Consider the following 19,697-nt stretch of genomic DNA (forward strand, 5'->3'; position numbering starts at 1 on the left):
CCTCTATTATGGTTTTGTCATTGTTGCTGGTTATTAGTTGTGTTGTGATGTCTCATCTGCATTTGTCAGGGCTTGAGGTGGACATGTACAATCCCCCAGACGACAGCTTCTTCAGAAACAGCTGACAGGTTTAATGAGGGATTGTGTTTCTGTTCAGACGAGGGTCAGACGAGCTCCTGCATATCCTCATAAGCTCTGATTGTTTACACGGGCAGAGACACAATGAAAGCCTCGGGCTTCTGGATCTTCCCTGGAAGTTTGGCTTTTGAGAAAGAGTTCGACGACTTCACAGGAACTATAAAACAAGCTCTTCTTTGACGAATGAAAACAAACACACAGCAACCTTGACCGTTTCCTGCGACACACACACACACACTCACACACTCACACACTCTCACACTCTCACACTCTCTCACACTCTCACACTCTCACACACACACACACACACACACACACACACACACACACACACACACACACACACACACACACACACACACACACACAAACACAGACACAGACTCACACTCACAGACACACACGCACACACACACTCACACGCACACGCACACGCACTCGCACTCGCACACGCACACACACACACACGCACACACACACTCACTCTCACAGACACACACACACACACACACACACACACACACACGCACACTCACACACACACACACACACACACGGGTCAGAGTCTACAAGTCTTCGGGACGGGCTGGCGCCGGGATCCATCATCATCCTGACCGGAATAATCCCTCGTTCACTCTGATATTCCCGGCACATCTGATCTGATCTCATCCAGTAACACACGTTTGTTTGCCGGAAGCCAAATCAAATACGAGACACAAATATGTTTTCAAGTCATTTTAATATATTTTGTGACGCACAGAAACTCACTGCAAAAATGACTTCATAAAATGTTTCCAATTCGTTTTTTCACTTGAAGTTTGAAGTGTCAAAGATCCTTGAAATATTTAAGATTTGAATAATGTAGAGCTTACACTTTTGATCCTGTGAGGGAAATTTGGAATCCGTGAATTAGTGAAACACACTCAGCACACAGTGAACACACAGTGAGGTGAAGCACACACTAATCCCGACACGTGAGCTGCTACAGCGGCGCTCGGGGAGCAGTGAGGGGTTAGGTGCCTAGGGCACTTCAGCTGTGCTCTACTACAGCGGTGCTCGGGCAGCAGTGAGGGGTTAGGTGCCTAGGGCACTTCAGCAGTGCTCTACCACTTCCCCCGCACACATTTTTCCTACTGGTCGGGGATCGAACCGGCAACCCTTCTGTTCAAGCCCGAAGCCCTAACCAGTAGGCCACGGCCGCCCCATGAGACTGAACGTCAGACGTCTGGTCTCCACGGCTGAGAGGTTCCCCTGACTGGAAGCTCTTCCCACATCTCAGCCGCTGAACAGCACACTCGCTGTATTAGATGTATGACTGAATTTTTCATACAAAATGCAGAATAAATTTTTTATAGATTCAAGTGCTTTGTACTCTATGACTCCCGTATTGTTATTGCAGAAAGTTGCTTCTCAAGTGAAGTTAAAGATTTGTATCTAATTTAACTGGAAAACAAGACAGAAATACTCATTAAGCATTTATTGTTTTATTGTGTGACGTGACGTAATTAATAAATCATAAGCCAATAAGAGAAGGAACGGGATTCAAATCTATTTTTCCCTTTACAGCACAGACGCTCTGACTGAGAAATATAATACATTCAATAAATACATTTACGATAAGAGGTACTTATAATTAAATATAATCACAGGAATCAGTGGCGCTCAGCGACTCAATCTTTGGGATGGATGGCGGCAGTGGGGCGGGTCTTAAGGCGGAGGAGCTCAGCGATTGGACGATTGCTGTCCTGGAAAAAGTCCAATCCCGTGATCCACTCCACATCCCTCACACGTGATTGGTGCATCCACAGGAGAGGCTCCGCCCACTGGGACTCCGGCTGGTCATCCTGCACACAAACAGTCACAGGATCTCTCATGACTCAGTTCTCGTGTCACATCACGTAAAGCTTCATTGTGTTTCCCTCATTGTTTCTGTCGATGGGAAACGAGATTATTGCGACGTCACGCATTCATGTCAGAAACAAGACACAGAAGCTGGAACCAAAACAATGACAAAAGCTCTTTGTTTAGTTGGATGAGCATCATGGGACGCACCCGTGTCAACGTCACATGATTCACTTACGTGTTCAGTCATATTTCACGGCAGCTTCACAGAGAAGCATGACTGAGCATTCTCTTCTTCCAGAACCAGTCCGTATAACCGATGCCTGCATCTTCACTGCATTTGTCATTTTTAAATATACAGACCCTTTCCAAAAAAATGTGCAGGATTTGCACCTGCCCACACTGCCAAAAGAACCCAAACCTGGTTCAATGACCATGGTATCACTGTGTAATTACTGTGTGATTTCATGTAATATTCAACATTTTTGAAATCCTGTTTTCGTGGGTTTTATGAGCTGGAAGCCCAAATTATGTACAAATAAACAACTAAATACTTGAAATCGTTTAAGTTGTGGGCCCTGAATCTATAATCTATGGAAGTTTAACGTTTTGAATGGAATTATGGAAATAAATAAACTTTTCCATGATATTCAAATTTTTTGGAAAGGGTCTGTATTGGTAGAGAAACCAAAAGAATATAAATCATATTAGTTGGCTTAATTTATTCATCAAATAAATATTTCCTTCAGTTATTTTGATGCTGAATTAAGCCTGCTAAAATACATCGTATGAGCTTCTGTTACTGTCACTCATTCTATCACTCTCTCATATTCATCTTTCATGAACAGTAGATCATCTCCAGCAGGGCTCAGCGCTGAGGATCGGCTCTCTGGAACAGATGTTTAGACACCAGTGAAATATCAATTCTTTATTCCAATTATGATACAACAACAAAAACTACAGTAATCAATCAAATGTGGAAAAAAACACTGCATATTCATTACTGAATAAATTAAATATAGATGGATATTTTATTTTATTATATTTTATACAAGTCATCTTGGAAAACAGTCTCGATTAGTCGAGTCTGGACGATAGGAATTACGTTTGTGAAATCTAACGTAGCGCGGCGTTCGTGGCTCGATTAGTCGAGACTGTTTTCCAAGATGACTCCTGCCTGTATATACGTAATGTACTGTCTTTATAAAGTATCTTCTTATTAAACTGTCTGTACACTTACAAAGTTCTCAATGCTTCGGTTTGCATGTAGGGACCCTCATTATGCTACCGTGTTAGTGTGAGGCTATTTTGAGCCTTGTTAGTGGTATTAACTAGCGATTTACTTTTACTTACTCTGTGCCCCATATACTAGCGTTATAAGCTAATCTGTTTTTAGAGATAAAACTCTTTATATTCGATTATCATGAAAACGCATCCCAGGGAACGATCGACTCGGTAACCATGTGTTAATTACCCCTAGGTTCATTTTTCACCGGAATTGTCCTTTAACATTAATATTGGGGAACTCGAACACGGACTCGAGCCCAATTTTGATGAACTTGAGCACTGGAGGACACAATATTATTCAAAAACGAAACGAAACTACTTGGGCCCTATTTTAACGATCTGAAACGCAAGTATCAAGCGCGAAACGCAAGTGACTTTGTGGCCGGGTCTTGGGCGCTGTTGCTATTATACCAGCGGGATAAATGACTCTCCGACGCAAATCTAAAATGTGTTGGTCTGAAGTAGCTTCATTACTCATAGGTGTGGTTTGGGCGTAACGTGAAATAAACCAATCAGAGCGTCATCTCACATTCCCTTTAAGAGCAGGCGTGCTTGTTCCATGGCGGATTGCTATTATAACGGCGCATTTGCCAGACGCACGCCAGGAGCGGTTCACAGCCGAGGAGACCGACGTTCTCGTCAGGGCCGTAAAACACAGAGAAGTGACATTGGGGATGGAGAAACACACACAAATTAGCTTCGCTTAAACAGGCGTATGATAATTTGGGTAAATGTGTAAGCTAGATGTATGCTTTTATAATAAACTATCTATCTATCTATCTATCTATCTATCTATCTATCTATCTATCTTTCGTAATAATGTATGATTTGCAAAAATGAAAACTGCTGCTTCTGTGTAGATGAGAGAATCAAAGTGCGCGTTGTGCACACGCTACATTGATTATGGCCAAGCATGCGCCCTTAAAATAGCATATGAATAACATGCACAACGCGCCACTGACTTTAGACGAGGTTTTTTCGGTTAGTGGCGGAATTGTTTTCTAAACGTGCAAAATAGCATCAGGGAACATTTGCGCCGGAACATGCCTCCTCTTTGCGCTGAACCGCCCCCGGGAGCGCAAGTGTATTTCTTAGTTAACCGACGTGCGTCTGTGGAGGGAAAAGTCCGCTGTGCGCGGGTGCAAAATAGGAATGATACATGCGTCGGTGTACAAAGTCAATTGCGCTGGGTGCAAGATAGGGCCCCTAGTGTTGTTTCAGCGTTGAGCATTGTTAGCCAATCACAGACATGTATATTGCGCGCATGAACGCAGTGGCCAATCAGAGGCGTTTTAGAGTCACCATGCAGAGAACTCGCTCTAAATGTATGTTCAGAATGAGCGCGAGCTTTATCCTTTCACAAATCCCCTCATAAACAACAAAGTCTAGACGCGATGTAAATGAGAGATTTACTGCAGTGCGGACAACTTCAGTGTTTATGACGAGAGTTTCAGTGAGAGTGCAGAACGCGGTCAGTGATGGCTTAAAGAGAGCGCTATGACTATCTTAATAATAGTTTTGTTGTTCATGCTTCTAGAGGACCAGTGGTTACGCTCACAGGGTAAAGTGTAAGCAGTGATAACTGCATTTAATTTAACCCGCTAAATTATAGTCCTGTGAGTCATGAAATTGCCATGATTTGACATAGTAACCATAGCAACATGAGAACGTGATAACCATAGCAACATGAGAACGTGATAACCACAGCAACATTTTGGTGTATAATAATGTTATGATTTTTGTTACATTTACACTTTAATCATAAGTTTACACACACCTTGCAGAACCTCCCAAATGTTCTTTTTATTTATTTTTTAATAATAAGGATCATAAAAACTTTTCTTTTTTTTTTTTACTGCCCTGAAAAAGCTTTTTCACATTACAGACGTTTAAGTATAGCCTATTCCACAAGACAAGATACAAACACAAAATACAAGACAAACTACATATTAACTTGATTTTTTTTTACCTGAATTATTACCTGATTCATAACCTGAATGATCCACAACTGTTTTTTTGTTTATTTTTTTGTAATGGTTGTTCATGAGTCCCTTGTTTGTCCCGAACACTTAAACTGCCCAATGGTCTTCAGAAAAATCCTCCAGCTCCTGCACATTATTCGACTCCATACTAGCAGTGATTGTATGATTTTGAGATCCATCTTTTCACGACTCAGACACAACTATTACAAATGCTGCAAACATTCAGTGATGCTCAAGAATGAAACATCCATTAAGAGCCAGGGCGTGTAAATTGATGTAAATTGTTCTTATTTTGTTTAAAATCATTCATCCGTCCTTCGGATGAGACGTAAAACCGAGGTCCTGACTCTCTGTGGTCATTAAAAATCCCAGGATGTCTTTCGAAAGAGTAGGGGTATAACCCCGGCATCCTGGCCAAATTTGCCCAGTGGCCTCTGTCCATCATGGCCTCTAATCATCCTCATATACTGATTGGCTTCATCACTGTCTCCTCTCCACCAGTAAGCTGGTGTGTGGTGGGCGTTCTGGTGCAGTATGGCTGCCGTCGCATCATCCAAGTGGATGCTGCACATTGGTGGTGGTTGAGGAGATTCCCCCCTTCTATGTAAAGCGCTTTGAGTGCCGAGAAAAGCGCTATATAAATGTAATGAATTATTATTATTATTATTATTATTAATTAATTTAGTCCTGCCCTTTAGAGGCTAAATAAGATATTAACATGTAAAAGAAGATAAGAAAAATATACACATCACCATCTTCTTGCTCAAACGTTTCCCCCTGGCTCTTAATGCATCGTGTTGCACTCTTGAGCGTTACCTTGCAGATTCTGAATAATGTGACCAATCATAATGCAGATATCCACCATTTTTGTCTGACAAACAAACCAAACCAAAACCAAAAGGTGTGTATTGACATCTTTTTGCAGTTCTAATGTTCATTCATGTTTAATTCGTGCTATAACTAAAATAGATGATCAGTTCACATGCTGCTTGAACTAAGGCGCTACACATTAAAGTGCCACAAAATGGTATTTATTGTTTGAATTTCACAAAAATGACAAAATTTTAAAGCTGAGACTTTATTTTATACCTAAAGGAACCTGCTCTGTCTTGTTGGCGCATTGTCAGTGTCTCTTTGCTCCGCAATATATGTTTCTCTGTGTGAGAACATGTGGAGTGAGAGCGGAATGGCTTGTCGGACGTAGCAACAGTAACTAAGAGGGGCGGGTCTTTGTGAAAGGTCAATTTCAAATCATTGAAATCTTCGTGGACTCGGCCGGACTCGACTCGGACTCGGATGTTAAGGACTCGGACTCAAGTCCGACTCGGGCCTCTTTGGACTTGGACTCGACTCGGACTCGACAAAGGTGGACTCGGACCCAACACTATTTATTAGACTGCTGTCCCTTTAAGACCGAACGCACGGACCTCATTTAAATATACTGACCATCTCACTTCTCCTGACAATTTGGTCTCCTTTTATAACTGAACTACAGCAGCTCCTCGACTCTCTTGCACCTCTTAAAACTCTGTATCCTTCACTCATTCTGCGCCCTGGTTCACTCCTGAACTTCGCCAGCTCAAAACCAGAGGCCGGCGTTTGCAACGCCTTTATAAACGAACTGGTCTTATGATACATAGGATGTATCATTATGATACATGATCTTTACAAAGATGCTCTTTATGCTGCCAAAAATGTTTTCTATTCACATTTAATTGAGTCTGGAGATGGTAATACTAAAGCACTGCATTCAACTGTAAATCGTATTCTGAAACCTCCTGACACACTTCCCGCACACTCAGTGTGATAAATGTATGTCTTTCTTCAATGACAAAATAACTACCATCCACCAACAACTGGCCTCTTTGGCTACCCTTACTGTAGTTCGTCACACAGTGTCTAGTTTAATTTTCCCCTCTCCTTCCTTTCTTCTTTCAACTTGCCATCCGAAGAAGAAATTTCTCAGTTAATTTATAAATCTAATTCTAATTCTTCCACATGTTTACTTGATCCTATACCAACTCATGTGGTAAAGGCCTGTTTTCCCTCTCTATCTTCTCTTATAACTCGTATTACTCACACTTCTCTTAGCTCTGGCATTGTTCCAACATCTTTTAAAATAGCTGCCATAACCCCTGTTCTTAAGAAACTTGGCGAAGACCCTAACAATTTAGATAATTACGGTCCTGCACGGAATTACGGAAACTGCAAGAGTAATGAATGATCTGTTAAGGGCTGCTAATGGCGGGTTATCATCTATTCTTGTTTTACTTGACTTGAGTGCAGCTTTCGACACAATTTCACACAGTATAGTCTCGTGAACCGTTTATCTGATATTGGTATCACTGGTATTCCTTATGCCTGGTTTACTTCAAACCGCACACAGTTTGTACATCTAAAAAAAATGTCATTCCCAACCTTCTTAAACTTAAACCTCATCTATTCAGAAATGCTTATCTTCCATGATTACTTTGTGTACTCAAGTCTAGTCCAAGTCCAATCATTTAAAATGAATATGCATAAATAAAACCGGCTTAATGTCACTGAAAACTAAATAAAAAAAATAATAATATGAATTAATTAATAAATAAAAAAAGAAATAAAAATATCAATGAATTGTATAATTTATATCATTTCAATTAATATGCATGAATACAACAGTGAAGTTGTTAGTCTTACAGTTTAATGTCGCTGGAAAATTGTATTATTAATGAAACATTTTTAAATAAATAAAAATAACGAATGAATAAATAAATAAATAAATAAATAAATATCGATTGAATTGTATAATTTATATAATTTAAATTATTATGCATAAATAAAACAGAGAAGTTGTTAGTTTTAGAGCTTAATGGCATTGACAAATAAAATAAAATAAATCATAAATAAAATAAATAAATAAAAATGTATTAAAAAATTTCTACTTAATGAATAAAAAAGTTTTATGAAAAAATATTTATGAAAAATAAAAACTGATGAGAATAATATTATTAATATGAAAACAAGAATATTTAAGGTGTGTTCATATATACTAATATGTCACGGCGTGACATCAGAGAACGCCTGAAAAACACTAAAAGAACAAACTGAATCATTCCGACTGTAGTTCCGATTCACCCTGATTCACTGAGGAGAACCGAACAGAATGATGGATTCAATTACGCTCAAAGTCAAGTGTCTCGTTCCACATCCAGTGTGTGAGGATGAGCTTGTGAAACAGGAAGTGAGAGTATCAGTAGGAAGTGTGTGTGTGTGTGTGTGTGTGTGTGTCACTCACAGCGCAGCTCTCTGTGTTCTCATCTCTGTGCGGCAGAAGGAAAGAAACGCTCTGAAGTTCCCCGGAACATTCTCCCACCGCCTGCGTCTCGTTCCGACAGCTCGTCAGCACCGCGAAATAATGAGTGGGAAGAGGAACAGACGAACCTGCAACATACCTGAACACAAGCACTGTGAGTCGCGCGAGGAATCAGTGCCCGGTTGCATAAAGCACCTTAAGTGTCATTTTCCCTTAAGTTTCCCTTAAACCTAAGGGTGTTGCAGAAAAAAAACCCTTAAGTGTTACTTAAGGGTTTCTTTAAGTGAAACGTCATAAACACTTAGAATTTCCCTTAAACGCTGTTTTTTCACTTAAGTAATCCCTTAAAAACCGTCAAGTGTTGCATAAAACCCCTTAACGGTCATTTCCCTAAGTATAACTTAAGGTTTGGAAATCGTAACCTTAAGAGTAACGCGGACAAAAATAAGACGAAATGGCTGAATTTATGGAACCAGCTGAAGATCATTATGTGCCAAGAATCATTTTTAGGGACAGGGAGAACCCTTTGGACCATCTTAGCGATAAAAAATTGTTGCAGGAATACCGATTTGATCGACGCGCAATATTAGCGGGAGATGTTTTCCACGTGCATAAATCGTCAATCAGCAGAGAGGTTCACCGGGTTGCGGGGGCTTTCCCGTCATTTAAACGCAACGGTCAAAAATTGTTTTTCTTTACCATATTTGTCAAGAAGAATGCATTTCTCCTCCTCTGTCCAATTAGGCTCTCTTTTTTTGTTTTCTTTATCCATTCCGATTTCCTAGCCTACTTTATTTGATTGCTAAAGTGTTAGTGTTTTGCGTATCTATGGCAACAACAGACTTTTATAACGTGAATCCAGGATCGCTGTCGTGAAACACTTAAATGTTTCCCTTACCTAAGAGAACCGTTTAAGAGATTATATGCAACACCCTTAAGTTATTCTCTTAGGTAAGGGGAAATCGTCCCTTAAGTATCATACTTAAGGGAAAAACTTAAGGTGCTTTATGCAACCGGGCACAGATCTTTAAAGGGGACATATCATAAAAATCTGAGTTTGTCCGTGTATAAGTGCTGTAATCGGGTCACCGGTGCTTCTACCAACACAGAAAACATGAAAAGTGAAACCCAGTAACTGTGTTCTTGTGAGTCTTTCTCTACAAGCATGTCAGAAAATAAGCCGATCAGATTTCGCTCTCCTTCTGACGTATGAAGAGGATCTTATTATAATATTACCGGCCCTTAATCTGCACGTTTACACACACCAGCCGACATTTGGTTCCACAAGCGACAACAGAGACCAGTTCTAACGCAAGGATAGAAGATCCTGCAGAGCCTGAAACTGTTGTGTGGTTGAGCACAGACGAGCACTGAACACTATTGACCAGAACATGTCACCGCTGTCTTATAAACACCTCAGGAACTGTGGACACTTGTGGAGAAGTTAAACATGATGATGAGATGATCAATGTAACTCCACAACAACTACAGAAATGTCTTCACTAACATTCAGAAACTCTTCCTGAGTCTCTCCGTAAGGCTGCACTCGCTACTGGTTATTCTGGGATTCTGGATGAGTGAGATTGGCCTGTTCTGTTATTGCCGGAGTTTCTGAAGCTCGTGTAAAGACTCCGCCCTCTTCTGAATGGAGGCGGAGCTAAAGCTCATTTGCATTTAAAGGGACACACACAAAAACTGCATGTTTTTGCTCACACCCAAAAAGGGGCAAATTTGACAAGCTATAATAAATGATCTGGGGGGTTTTTTGTTGCTGAAATTTCAGACACATTCTGGGGACAAGATGTTTATATTACATCTTGTGAAAAGGGGCATAATATGTCACCTTTAAACATGAGGGAACACTTTACAGGAATTGATCACACTTACTCCAAGATTTGATCCGGAGAGTCGAAGCGTCCGTCATAGTTGTAGTCGTACGCCGGGCCAGTGACAACGTTAATACCGTTATACTGAGACGCGTATTTGAGCAGCAGAACCTCCTGGAAATACTGCCAGAGTCCTGGAGAAACACACAACAAGCCATGAGATACACACACACACTGCAGAGACACACAACAAGCCATCGGATACACGTGTACACACACTCAATGCAGAGACACAAACGACAAGCCATCAGATCCACACACACACTCACTGCAGAGACACACAACAAGCCATCAGATCCACACACACACTCACTGCAGAGACACACAACAAGCCATCAGATCCACACACACACTCACTGCAGAGACACACAACAAGCCATCAGATCCACACACACACTCACTGCAGAGACACACAACAAGCCATCAGATCCACACACACACACTCACTACAGAAACACTCACTGTACACACTCACTGTACCCAATCACTGTGCACACTCACTGCACACACACTCACTGCACACACTCACTGCAGAAACACTCACTGTACACACTCACTGCACACAATCACTGCACACACTCACTGCACACACTCACAATCACACACTCACAATCACACACTCACAATCACACACTCACTGCACACACTCACTGCACACACTCACTGCACACACTCACTGCACACACTCACTGCACACACACTCACTGCACACACAATCACTGCAGAAACACTCACTGTACACACTCACTGCACACACTCACTGCACACACTGCAGAAACACTCACTGTACACACTCACAATCACACACTCACTGCACACACTCACTGCACACACTCACTGCACACACACTCACTGCACACACAATCACTGCAGAAACACTCACTGTACACACTCACTGCACACACTCACTGCACACACACTCACTGCACACATACTCACTGCAGAAACACTCACTGTACACACACTCACCGTACACACACTCACTGCACACTGCACACACTCACCGTACACACACTCACTGCAGAAACACTCACTATACACTGCACACACTCACCGTACACACACTCACCGCACACACACTCACCGCACACACTCACTGCAGAAACACTCACTATACACTGCACACACTCACCGTACACACACTCACTGCACACACACTCACTGCACACACACTCACTGCAGAAACACTCACCGCACACACTCACTGCACACACACTCACTGCACACACACTCACTGCAGAAACACTCACTGTACACACTCACCGCACACACACTCACTGCAGAAACACTCACTGTACACACTCACTGCACACACACTCACTGCAGAAACACTCACTGTACACTGCACACACTCACTGTACACACACTCACTGCAGAAACACTCACTGTACACACTCACCGCACACACACTCACTGCAGAAACACTCACTGTACACTGCACACACTCACCGCACACACTCACTGCACACACACTCACTGCAGAAACACTCACTATACACTGCAGTCCTGGAGAAACACACAACAAGCCATGAGATACACACACACACTGCAGAGACACACAACAAGCCATCGGATACACGTGTACACACACTCAATGCAGAGACACAAACGACAAGCCATCAGATCCACACACACACTCACTGCAGAGACACACAACAAGCCATCAGATCCACACACACACTCACTGCAGAGACACACAACAAGCCATCAGATCCACACACACACTCACTGCAGAGACACACAACAAGCCATCAGATCCACACACACACTCACTGCAGAGACACACAACAAGCCATCAGATCCACACACACACACTCACTACAGAAACACTCACTGTACCCAATCACTGTGCACACTCACTGCACACACACTCACTGCACACACTCACTGCAGAAACACTCACTGTACACACTCACTGCACACAATCACTGCACACACTCACTGCACACACTCACAATCACACACTCACTGCACACACTCACTGCACACACTCACTGCACACACTCACTGCACACACAATCACTGCAGAAACACTCACTGCACACACTCACTGCACACACTGCAGAAACACTCACTGTACACACTCACTGCACACACTCACTGCACACACACTCACTGCACACACAATCACTGCAGAAACACTCACTGTAGAGGTCTTCACGGGTCCAAAAATTCGTGCCCGAACCCGAAAGAGACCCGTAATGTGCTAAACCGAACCGACCCGGACCCGTCTATTATTTCAAAAGCTGGACCCGGACCCGTGCAGATCCGAGAAATGCCTAACCGGACCCGACCTGGACCCGTCTATTATTTGAAAGCTGGACCCGAAACCGCCGGGAAGACACAGACCCGACTGGACCCGATTGTCATATATTCCACCTTAAACTGCTATTACAAGTCAATAAACCTGTTGCGAAAAATACAACTTTTTGTCTTACCTAATTTAAGGAGCCATGGAAGCGTAGTAGTCTCCTCTCCCTTCCTTGTAACGTTAACGTTACCTGACTGGCTGTGATCATGCATTACAATCCTCCGACAAGAAAGTTATTCATGTTATTCCTCTAGTTATTCCAAGTCCAAGCTTAATCCACTCATTATTTCAGCTTCAAAAGTCCACTTGATGTCACGGTGACGGATGACAAATGCAACTTTGCACATGTAACATACATTCTGACTCGAGTTAACTCGCATAATAACTTTGACTGTTTGCCCTTTTGAACTAACGTTATAATAACGATTGCTCGTTCAGTGCCATGGCCGCTGACGTTATTTATTTGCTATCATCTCCGTGCTCTCTGCTCTGCATCGAGTCTGAATCTGACCACTAAAACTTTAAGATTAAACAAGACTGTTAATTTATATTGTAAAATCTAAAGCGCGGTTTGGCGGTCCCTCACTGAAACTCTGCTGGTTGCCATAGAAACATGACACGCGCTTGAGACTGCACATGCGCGCTAGCTGGATCAACCTAAAATATGCTTTTTAACGCAATTTATTTTGAGTGTCCTAATTTTACAAGTTGCAAGTTACAAAAAAACACAAGCAGTGTCTAATCACGGCCGGGTTTTCTCCGAGTCTGATCTAATGACTCCGATCGCACGGGTATTACACACAATGTTAAACAGACCCGGGACCCGAAGTAATAAATTCGGACCCGACCCGGACCCGGCTGATAATTTAAAATATAGACCCGAACCCGTACGGGTCCCGGGTCGGGTCCCGGGTCGACGGGTCTCGGGTTCACTGTGAAGACCTCTAACTCACTGTACACACTCACTGCACACACTCACTGCACACACTCACTGCACACACACTCACTGCACACATACTCACTGCAGAAACACTCACTGTACACACACTCACCGTACACACACTCACTGCACACTGCACACACTCACCGTACACACACTCACTGCAGAAACACTCACTATACACTGCACACACTCACCGTACACACACTCACCGCACACACACTCACCGCACACACTCACTGCAGAAACACTCACTATACACTGCACACACTCACCGTACACACACTCACCGCACACACTCACTGCACACACACTCACTGCACACACACTCACTGCAGAAACACTCACCGCACACACTCACTGCACACACACTCACTGCACACACTCACTGCACACACACTCACTGCAGAAACACTCACTGCACACACACTCACTGCAGAAACACTCACTGTACACACTCACTGTACACACACTCACTGCACACACACTCACTGCAGAAACACTCACTGTACACTGCACACACTCACTGTACACACACTCACTGCAGAAACACTCACTGTACACACTCACCGCACACACACTCACTGCAGAAACACTCACTGTACACTGCACACACTCACCGCACACACTCACTGCACACACACTCACTGCAGAAACACTCACTATACACTGCACACACTCACTGTACACACACTCACCGCACACACACTCACTGCAGAAACACTCACTGTACACTCAACACTCACTCTTGAACTGTGGGAACATCGGCACCACGTTTCCAAGTGTCAGTGCGTCGAACTGATCTTCAGATGAGCTGTTCAGATCTGCCAACACAAACCGATCAAACACACACCTTTACTCCGATACATGGAGCCGGTCACAGACATCAAGCCCAGAACATACTACAGTGTTACAACTTTACGTTATACATCCACAAACTGAGGCTTTGTCAGATCAATCTCACTTCTCGGTACAAATGTCTCCCCAAAGTAAGGTTGAGCAGGTGCACCAGGGTCATTATTGTTAACTAAAACAAAGTAAAGCTATTTTTTATTAACTAAAATAAAATATAAATATTAGATGAACATTTTAAGTTTTGCCATGGAAAGTGACTAAAATAAGTTTAAGATGATAATAGTCTATTAATAATATTAAAATAACACTGGAGTGTAACGGTTTATAGAAAGAATGTAGGGCGGGGCTTGGTTCTGTGTATCTGTTGTTGATTGGCTGTAGGGATGTGGACGTGTATGGGCTGAAATATGTGCCACCAGAAACTGAATTTGAATTGCTAAACTTGAATAATTGCATTGGAAAACTGAATTTGAATCACATCATTTGAAATTGTATTGTTTAATTTGAATAATTGCATTGAAAAACTGAATCTGAATTGTATAATTTGAAATTGAATTTATTTGTTTGGAACTGAAGTCCAATACAATTTGATCCTCACTGAAAATTAAACACTCTATATATCCTCACATTCAGTTCTCATAATTCAGATTCAGATCACTAAATTCAATTTCAAGTTACTGTGACAGACATCCGGGTAGTTGGAGGATGAAGGAAGAGCAATCGAGCGCAGATCGATATCGATAGATAGAGTTCAGTGTCGCAGGATCATCACTCAACACTAAATATGCCAGACTGTTGTGCTGCTTATGGATGTTCGAACGAAAGAAATGAAAAATAAATAAATAAATGAAAAAGAATTACCGCAAGGGATAACATTTCACAGGTGAGAATGTGTTGAGGTCCGGCGGTGGCGGGAGGCAGAGAGTTCCGTGGCCCGCGGCAGCGTCTCTTCTCCCGGGCAGGAACACAGCTTCACCTCGCTGCTGCACTGGTCCCCGCTGATCCAGATGGGACCGGCCAAAGACATAGTGGTGATCGGGAGGATCAGAGCAACGCTCTGTTTTTCATGGCAACGGTGTGATATACTTATTACATGGTTGAATTCCTCTGTAGAATGCGGTGTGTTATTTCTTGATAACAGAGCGCTGCGAAGTATAACACACCGTTGCCATGAAAAACAGTGCGTTGCTATGGACGCGGAACGGACTATTTTCTTTAGCGGAAGCAATACAATCGTTTTTAAATCAATAAACTCCTTTTTAAATCAATAATTTGTGTCAAATTATTTATTTATTTTGTAGGTAGCCATGTAATAAGCGGGATAATGTATAGCAAGGCGGTTGTTATAGCGAATAACGTTACAACCCCTTCAGGCTGAGTCAAGACCTGTCGCTATAACAACCGCCTCGCTATATACATTATCCCTTATATATATATAAAAGGGATAACTCTATCTATCGATCTGCGCTCGATTGCTCTTCCTTCATCCTCCAACTACCCGGATGTCTGTCACAGTAACTTGAAATTGAAATTAGTGATCTGAATCTGAATTGTGAGAACTGAATGTGAGGATATATAGAGAGTTGAATTTTCAGTGAGGATCAAATTGTATTGGACTTCAGTTCCAAACAAATAAATTCAATTTCAAATTATACAATTCAGATTCAGTTTTTCAATGCAATTATTCAAATTAAACAATACAATTTCAAATGATGTGATTCAAATTCAGTTTTCCAATGCAATTATTCAAGTTTAGAAATTCAAATTCAAATATAATTGATTCAAATTCAGTTTCTGGTGGCACATATTTCAGCCCATAGACGTGGCTCTCAACAGTGTATGCAGATGAGCGTGAGCTGCAGGGGCGGAGCTTAAACCACACTCAGTGATTGGAGGATCCTGCATACGTCACCAGAGAGAAGACTGACGCTTCACTGAACCTCCAGTTATGACTGATGATTAAACATTACCAGCTCAGAAAAGTTTAAAATAATACAACGTTCACAGTTAGATCAATAACATGAGTTTAGATATTAGATGAGTTTACATCTCATGACACACACTCACTGGGCGGATACAGGAAGCCGTACGTGATGTCAGAACTGTTGAACTGCTCACAGGATGCGCTCTGATTGGCTGGAATCCTGACGTCCGCTCGGAGACAATCTGAGACGACCGGAGAACTTCCTGCCTACAAACACACGACTTCGGTTTGTTATTAGAACCAGATCCTCAGAAATTCTGCTGAAAACATGAGTCATGCTGTGGTGATGTCAGCATGTTGCTGGGGTCTTGATTTGCAACTGCTACAGTGTTCTGAGTGGTTGCTAGGTCACTGCTATATGGTTGCTAAGGTGTTCTGGGTTTTTGCTGTATGATAAACTTTAACATTTAGTAATACTAGAGGTTTGGTACATTACTAGCAGCACTTAGCCTGGCTAACGTCAGACCTCTTTCTCTTTGAGACGTGGTCTGGGAACCACATGTTCATTTTCTCGTATTTGAGGCGTGGTTTACGAATGCCCAGAGCCGTTTATTAGGCGCTACAAATGTCTATCAAATGCGCCTGTACGTAGCTCATAGCCAATCATTTCAATTATACCAGATGACGTATGTAGAGCGACAGATATTCAACGAAGAAGACAACGATGGGTCAGAGATTTATGTGTACACCAGAATCCTGCACGGGTCCGAATTTTGTAAATCCGCACCCGCCCGTACCCGCAGTGCTTAAATCTGCACCCGACCCGTTTTCCGACAGCAGCACTAATTAAAATCTGCACCCGACCCGCTTAAAATAGAACCGGCACCCGACCCGCACCCGGACTTGATTTTTTATGACGTATTGTCGACAACTTTACAATCTCCACTAGCTATTCTTTTCTTCAACTCCTCAGCATCCATCTCGACGACTGCAAGCAGATCGCGCGCGCGGTTATGAGGAATTTTTAAAAGTGAAAGTAGCCTAGGTAACGTTATAGATCCTGGGAGGGCGTGGCGCGTCGGCACAAATAAACTGATGTGGATTTTAAATTATTTTATCAACTTGAAATACAGGCATATTTTTGTAGATGTGTTCCTAAAAATATGCATATATTTTTACGTCTGTCATGTTGGATCCATAGATATAAACAAACCGCTTTGGTGTGTCGCATAGATGTCGTCATCATAGACATCATATAGATAGACGCCCTATCGACCGCTACTGCCTACTGGCGCGGGCGAGCCGTGAGGCCGCCATCTTAGACCGGTCACCCGCTCCACTCAGTGTAATCTGTATGGCAGGTGCAATGAGCTGTCAGCGCATTTAATTAATCATACCGAACTGAATACCGAACTGTTTTTCACGCGGGTATTTTTGCTGCAAAGGTCATTCATGTAGCTATTATACAGGACATATTCGGCGTATTTTAATATTCATAGTAGGCTTAACAGTAATATAATATTCTGATATAAGATATAAAGTGACCAGACGTCCAAAATCAAAATATGTGATGTAGGATATAAGGTATTTTATAAATCACACACTATAAATATGATAAAGAAGCAGAAACAGATAGTTGCAATAGAGTAAGATATTTTAATAAGTTGAAGAAACGTGTGTGTTTTACATTTACATTGCTTCCTGATATCACGTGCGCAAACACAAATAACCTATATATATAAAACAGTTATGTCCGGTCGAAAAATGTATGAATTAACTTAAGATTGGATTGCGCTAAAAGTAAGTTTCGTGCCTCTTACAAGTGCTTTCGAACTTCTTTCTGATCTGAATGGTATGTGGAAAACACTTGCGTTGAGGGAGCCAGAAAACACTTGGGGGAGACTTCTCCTAGTGTCTAGAACGCAACTGAATGCATTTTCAAGCGTCTCAGTACTTGAAAAACCACAGGAAACTACTTTTAAACACGAAATTACTTGATTTACAGAGGGTCTATGCGCACGTCTATAAACATTACCTGAGGTAATTTTCCTGGACCTTTTTACAGAAGGTAAAAGTCGCCGTAATCTTTACTGACATTGTCTGTAATGATTACTGAGATGCACATTCGGACGGGACTAAAATAACCGAGAAGCTCTTGTAATTATTACTTTACCCCACCTCTCCATGTCAGGTGAACACCGGCTGGTGCAGTAAACATTGCCTAGCTAACGTTAGCTGGCTACGATTTCAGTACAGTAATATCAAAGATCCTTGCTCCGTCTCAATTATCTGGTAATATTCTATTCACAAAATACAACCAATAGTACGGTAATGTTAAAAGTAATCCCCCGGGCCCTATTTGCGATGGTCCGCCGATTAGAACAGGAAAATACTCCACAGTGCTCTAGCATCTTCACTGCTGCCACGCAACGAAACTAGGAATACGACCGGTTTAAGATGGCGGCCGCATTTCTCAGTGCCCAGCGGCCAATAGGGCATCTAGTCTCTATATAATATCTATGGTCGTCATCGTTTTGCTGCTCCCTCCCCGTTCTGTGATTGGTTCCCTAGCTGAGGCAAAAATCTGGTCCATGGAATCCATGCTGACTAGCAGCGTGAATAAAATCGTGCTGCGCTCAAGGCAGCATGGGGAAACCCAGGCTAAGCAGCACTAGTTCTTTATGACTCAGGGCTCTATTTTAACGATCTGAAACGCGCGTATCAAAGGCGAAACGCAAGTAACTTTGTGGGCGGATCTCAAATGTGTTGGTCTGAAGCAGCTTCATTACTCATAGGTGTGGTTTGGGCGTAACGTGAAATAAAACAATCAGAGCGACATCTCACATTCCCTTTAAGAGCAGGCGTGCTTGTTCCATGGCGGATTGCTATTATAACGGCGGATTTGCCAGACTCACGCCAGGAGCGGTTCACAGCCGAGGAGACCGACGTTCTCGTCAGGGCCGTAAAACACACTTTGTCAGGTGTCCTTATATACCTATGTGTCTTGCCACTATTGGTCAAACAGGTTTGATCCGTCATTACTACAATTAGCATGAATAATTTGGGTAAATATGTCAGCTAGATTTATGCCTATTTTTTCACATCTTCATGGACACCACAATGATTTCCCTCATGTGGAATATTTTTCCTTGTAATAATGTATGGTTTGCAAAAATGAGAACTGCTGCGTCTGTGTAGATGAGAGAAGCAAAGTGTATGTGTGTTGTGCACACGCTA

The 19,697-nt window shown here is 42.3% G+C and overlaps 1 protein-coding gene across 1 annotated transcript in view; it reads right to left on the reverse strand.

Annotated features, from left to right (window-relative positions):
• Nucleotides 1-1,606: 1,606 nt before the first annotated feature.
• Nucleotides 1,607-19,697, reverse strand: part of LOC309511331 (venom phosphodiesterase CdcPDE) — a 58,350-nt gene continuing 40,259 nt past the window's right edge. The window contains exons 21-25 of the mRNA XM_082186503.1: nt 16,604-16,727; nt 14,428-14,505; nt 10,432-10,564; nt 8,527-8,683; nt 1,607-1,982 (exon numbers count right to left, since the gene is read on the reverse strand). Coding sequence (XP_082042629.1) covers nt 1,809-1,982; nt 8,527-8,683; nt 10,432-10,564; nt 14,428-14,505; nt 16,604-16,727 — 666 coding nt within the window. The 3' untranslated portion in view covers nt 1,607-1,808. The remainder of the gene's footprint in view (nt 1,983-8,526; nt 8,684-10,431; nt 10,565-14,427; nt 14,506-16,603; nt 16,728-19,697) is intronic.

Source organism: Leuciscus leuciscus, assembly GCF_965113295.1.
Source record: "Leuciscus leuciscus genome assembly, chromosome: 12".
In the NCBI taxonomy this organism is placed as follows: domain Eukaryota; kingdom Metazoa; phylum Chordata; class Actinopteri; order Cypriniformes; family Leuciscidae; genus Leuciscus; species Leuciscus leuciscus.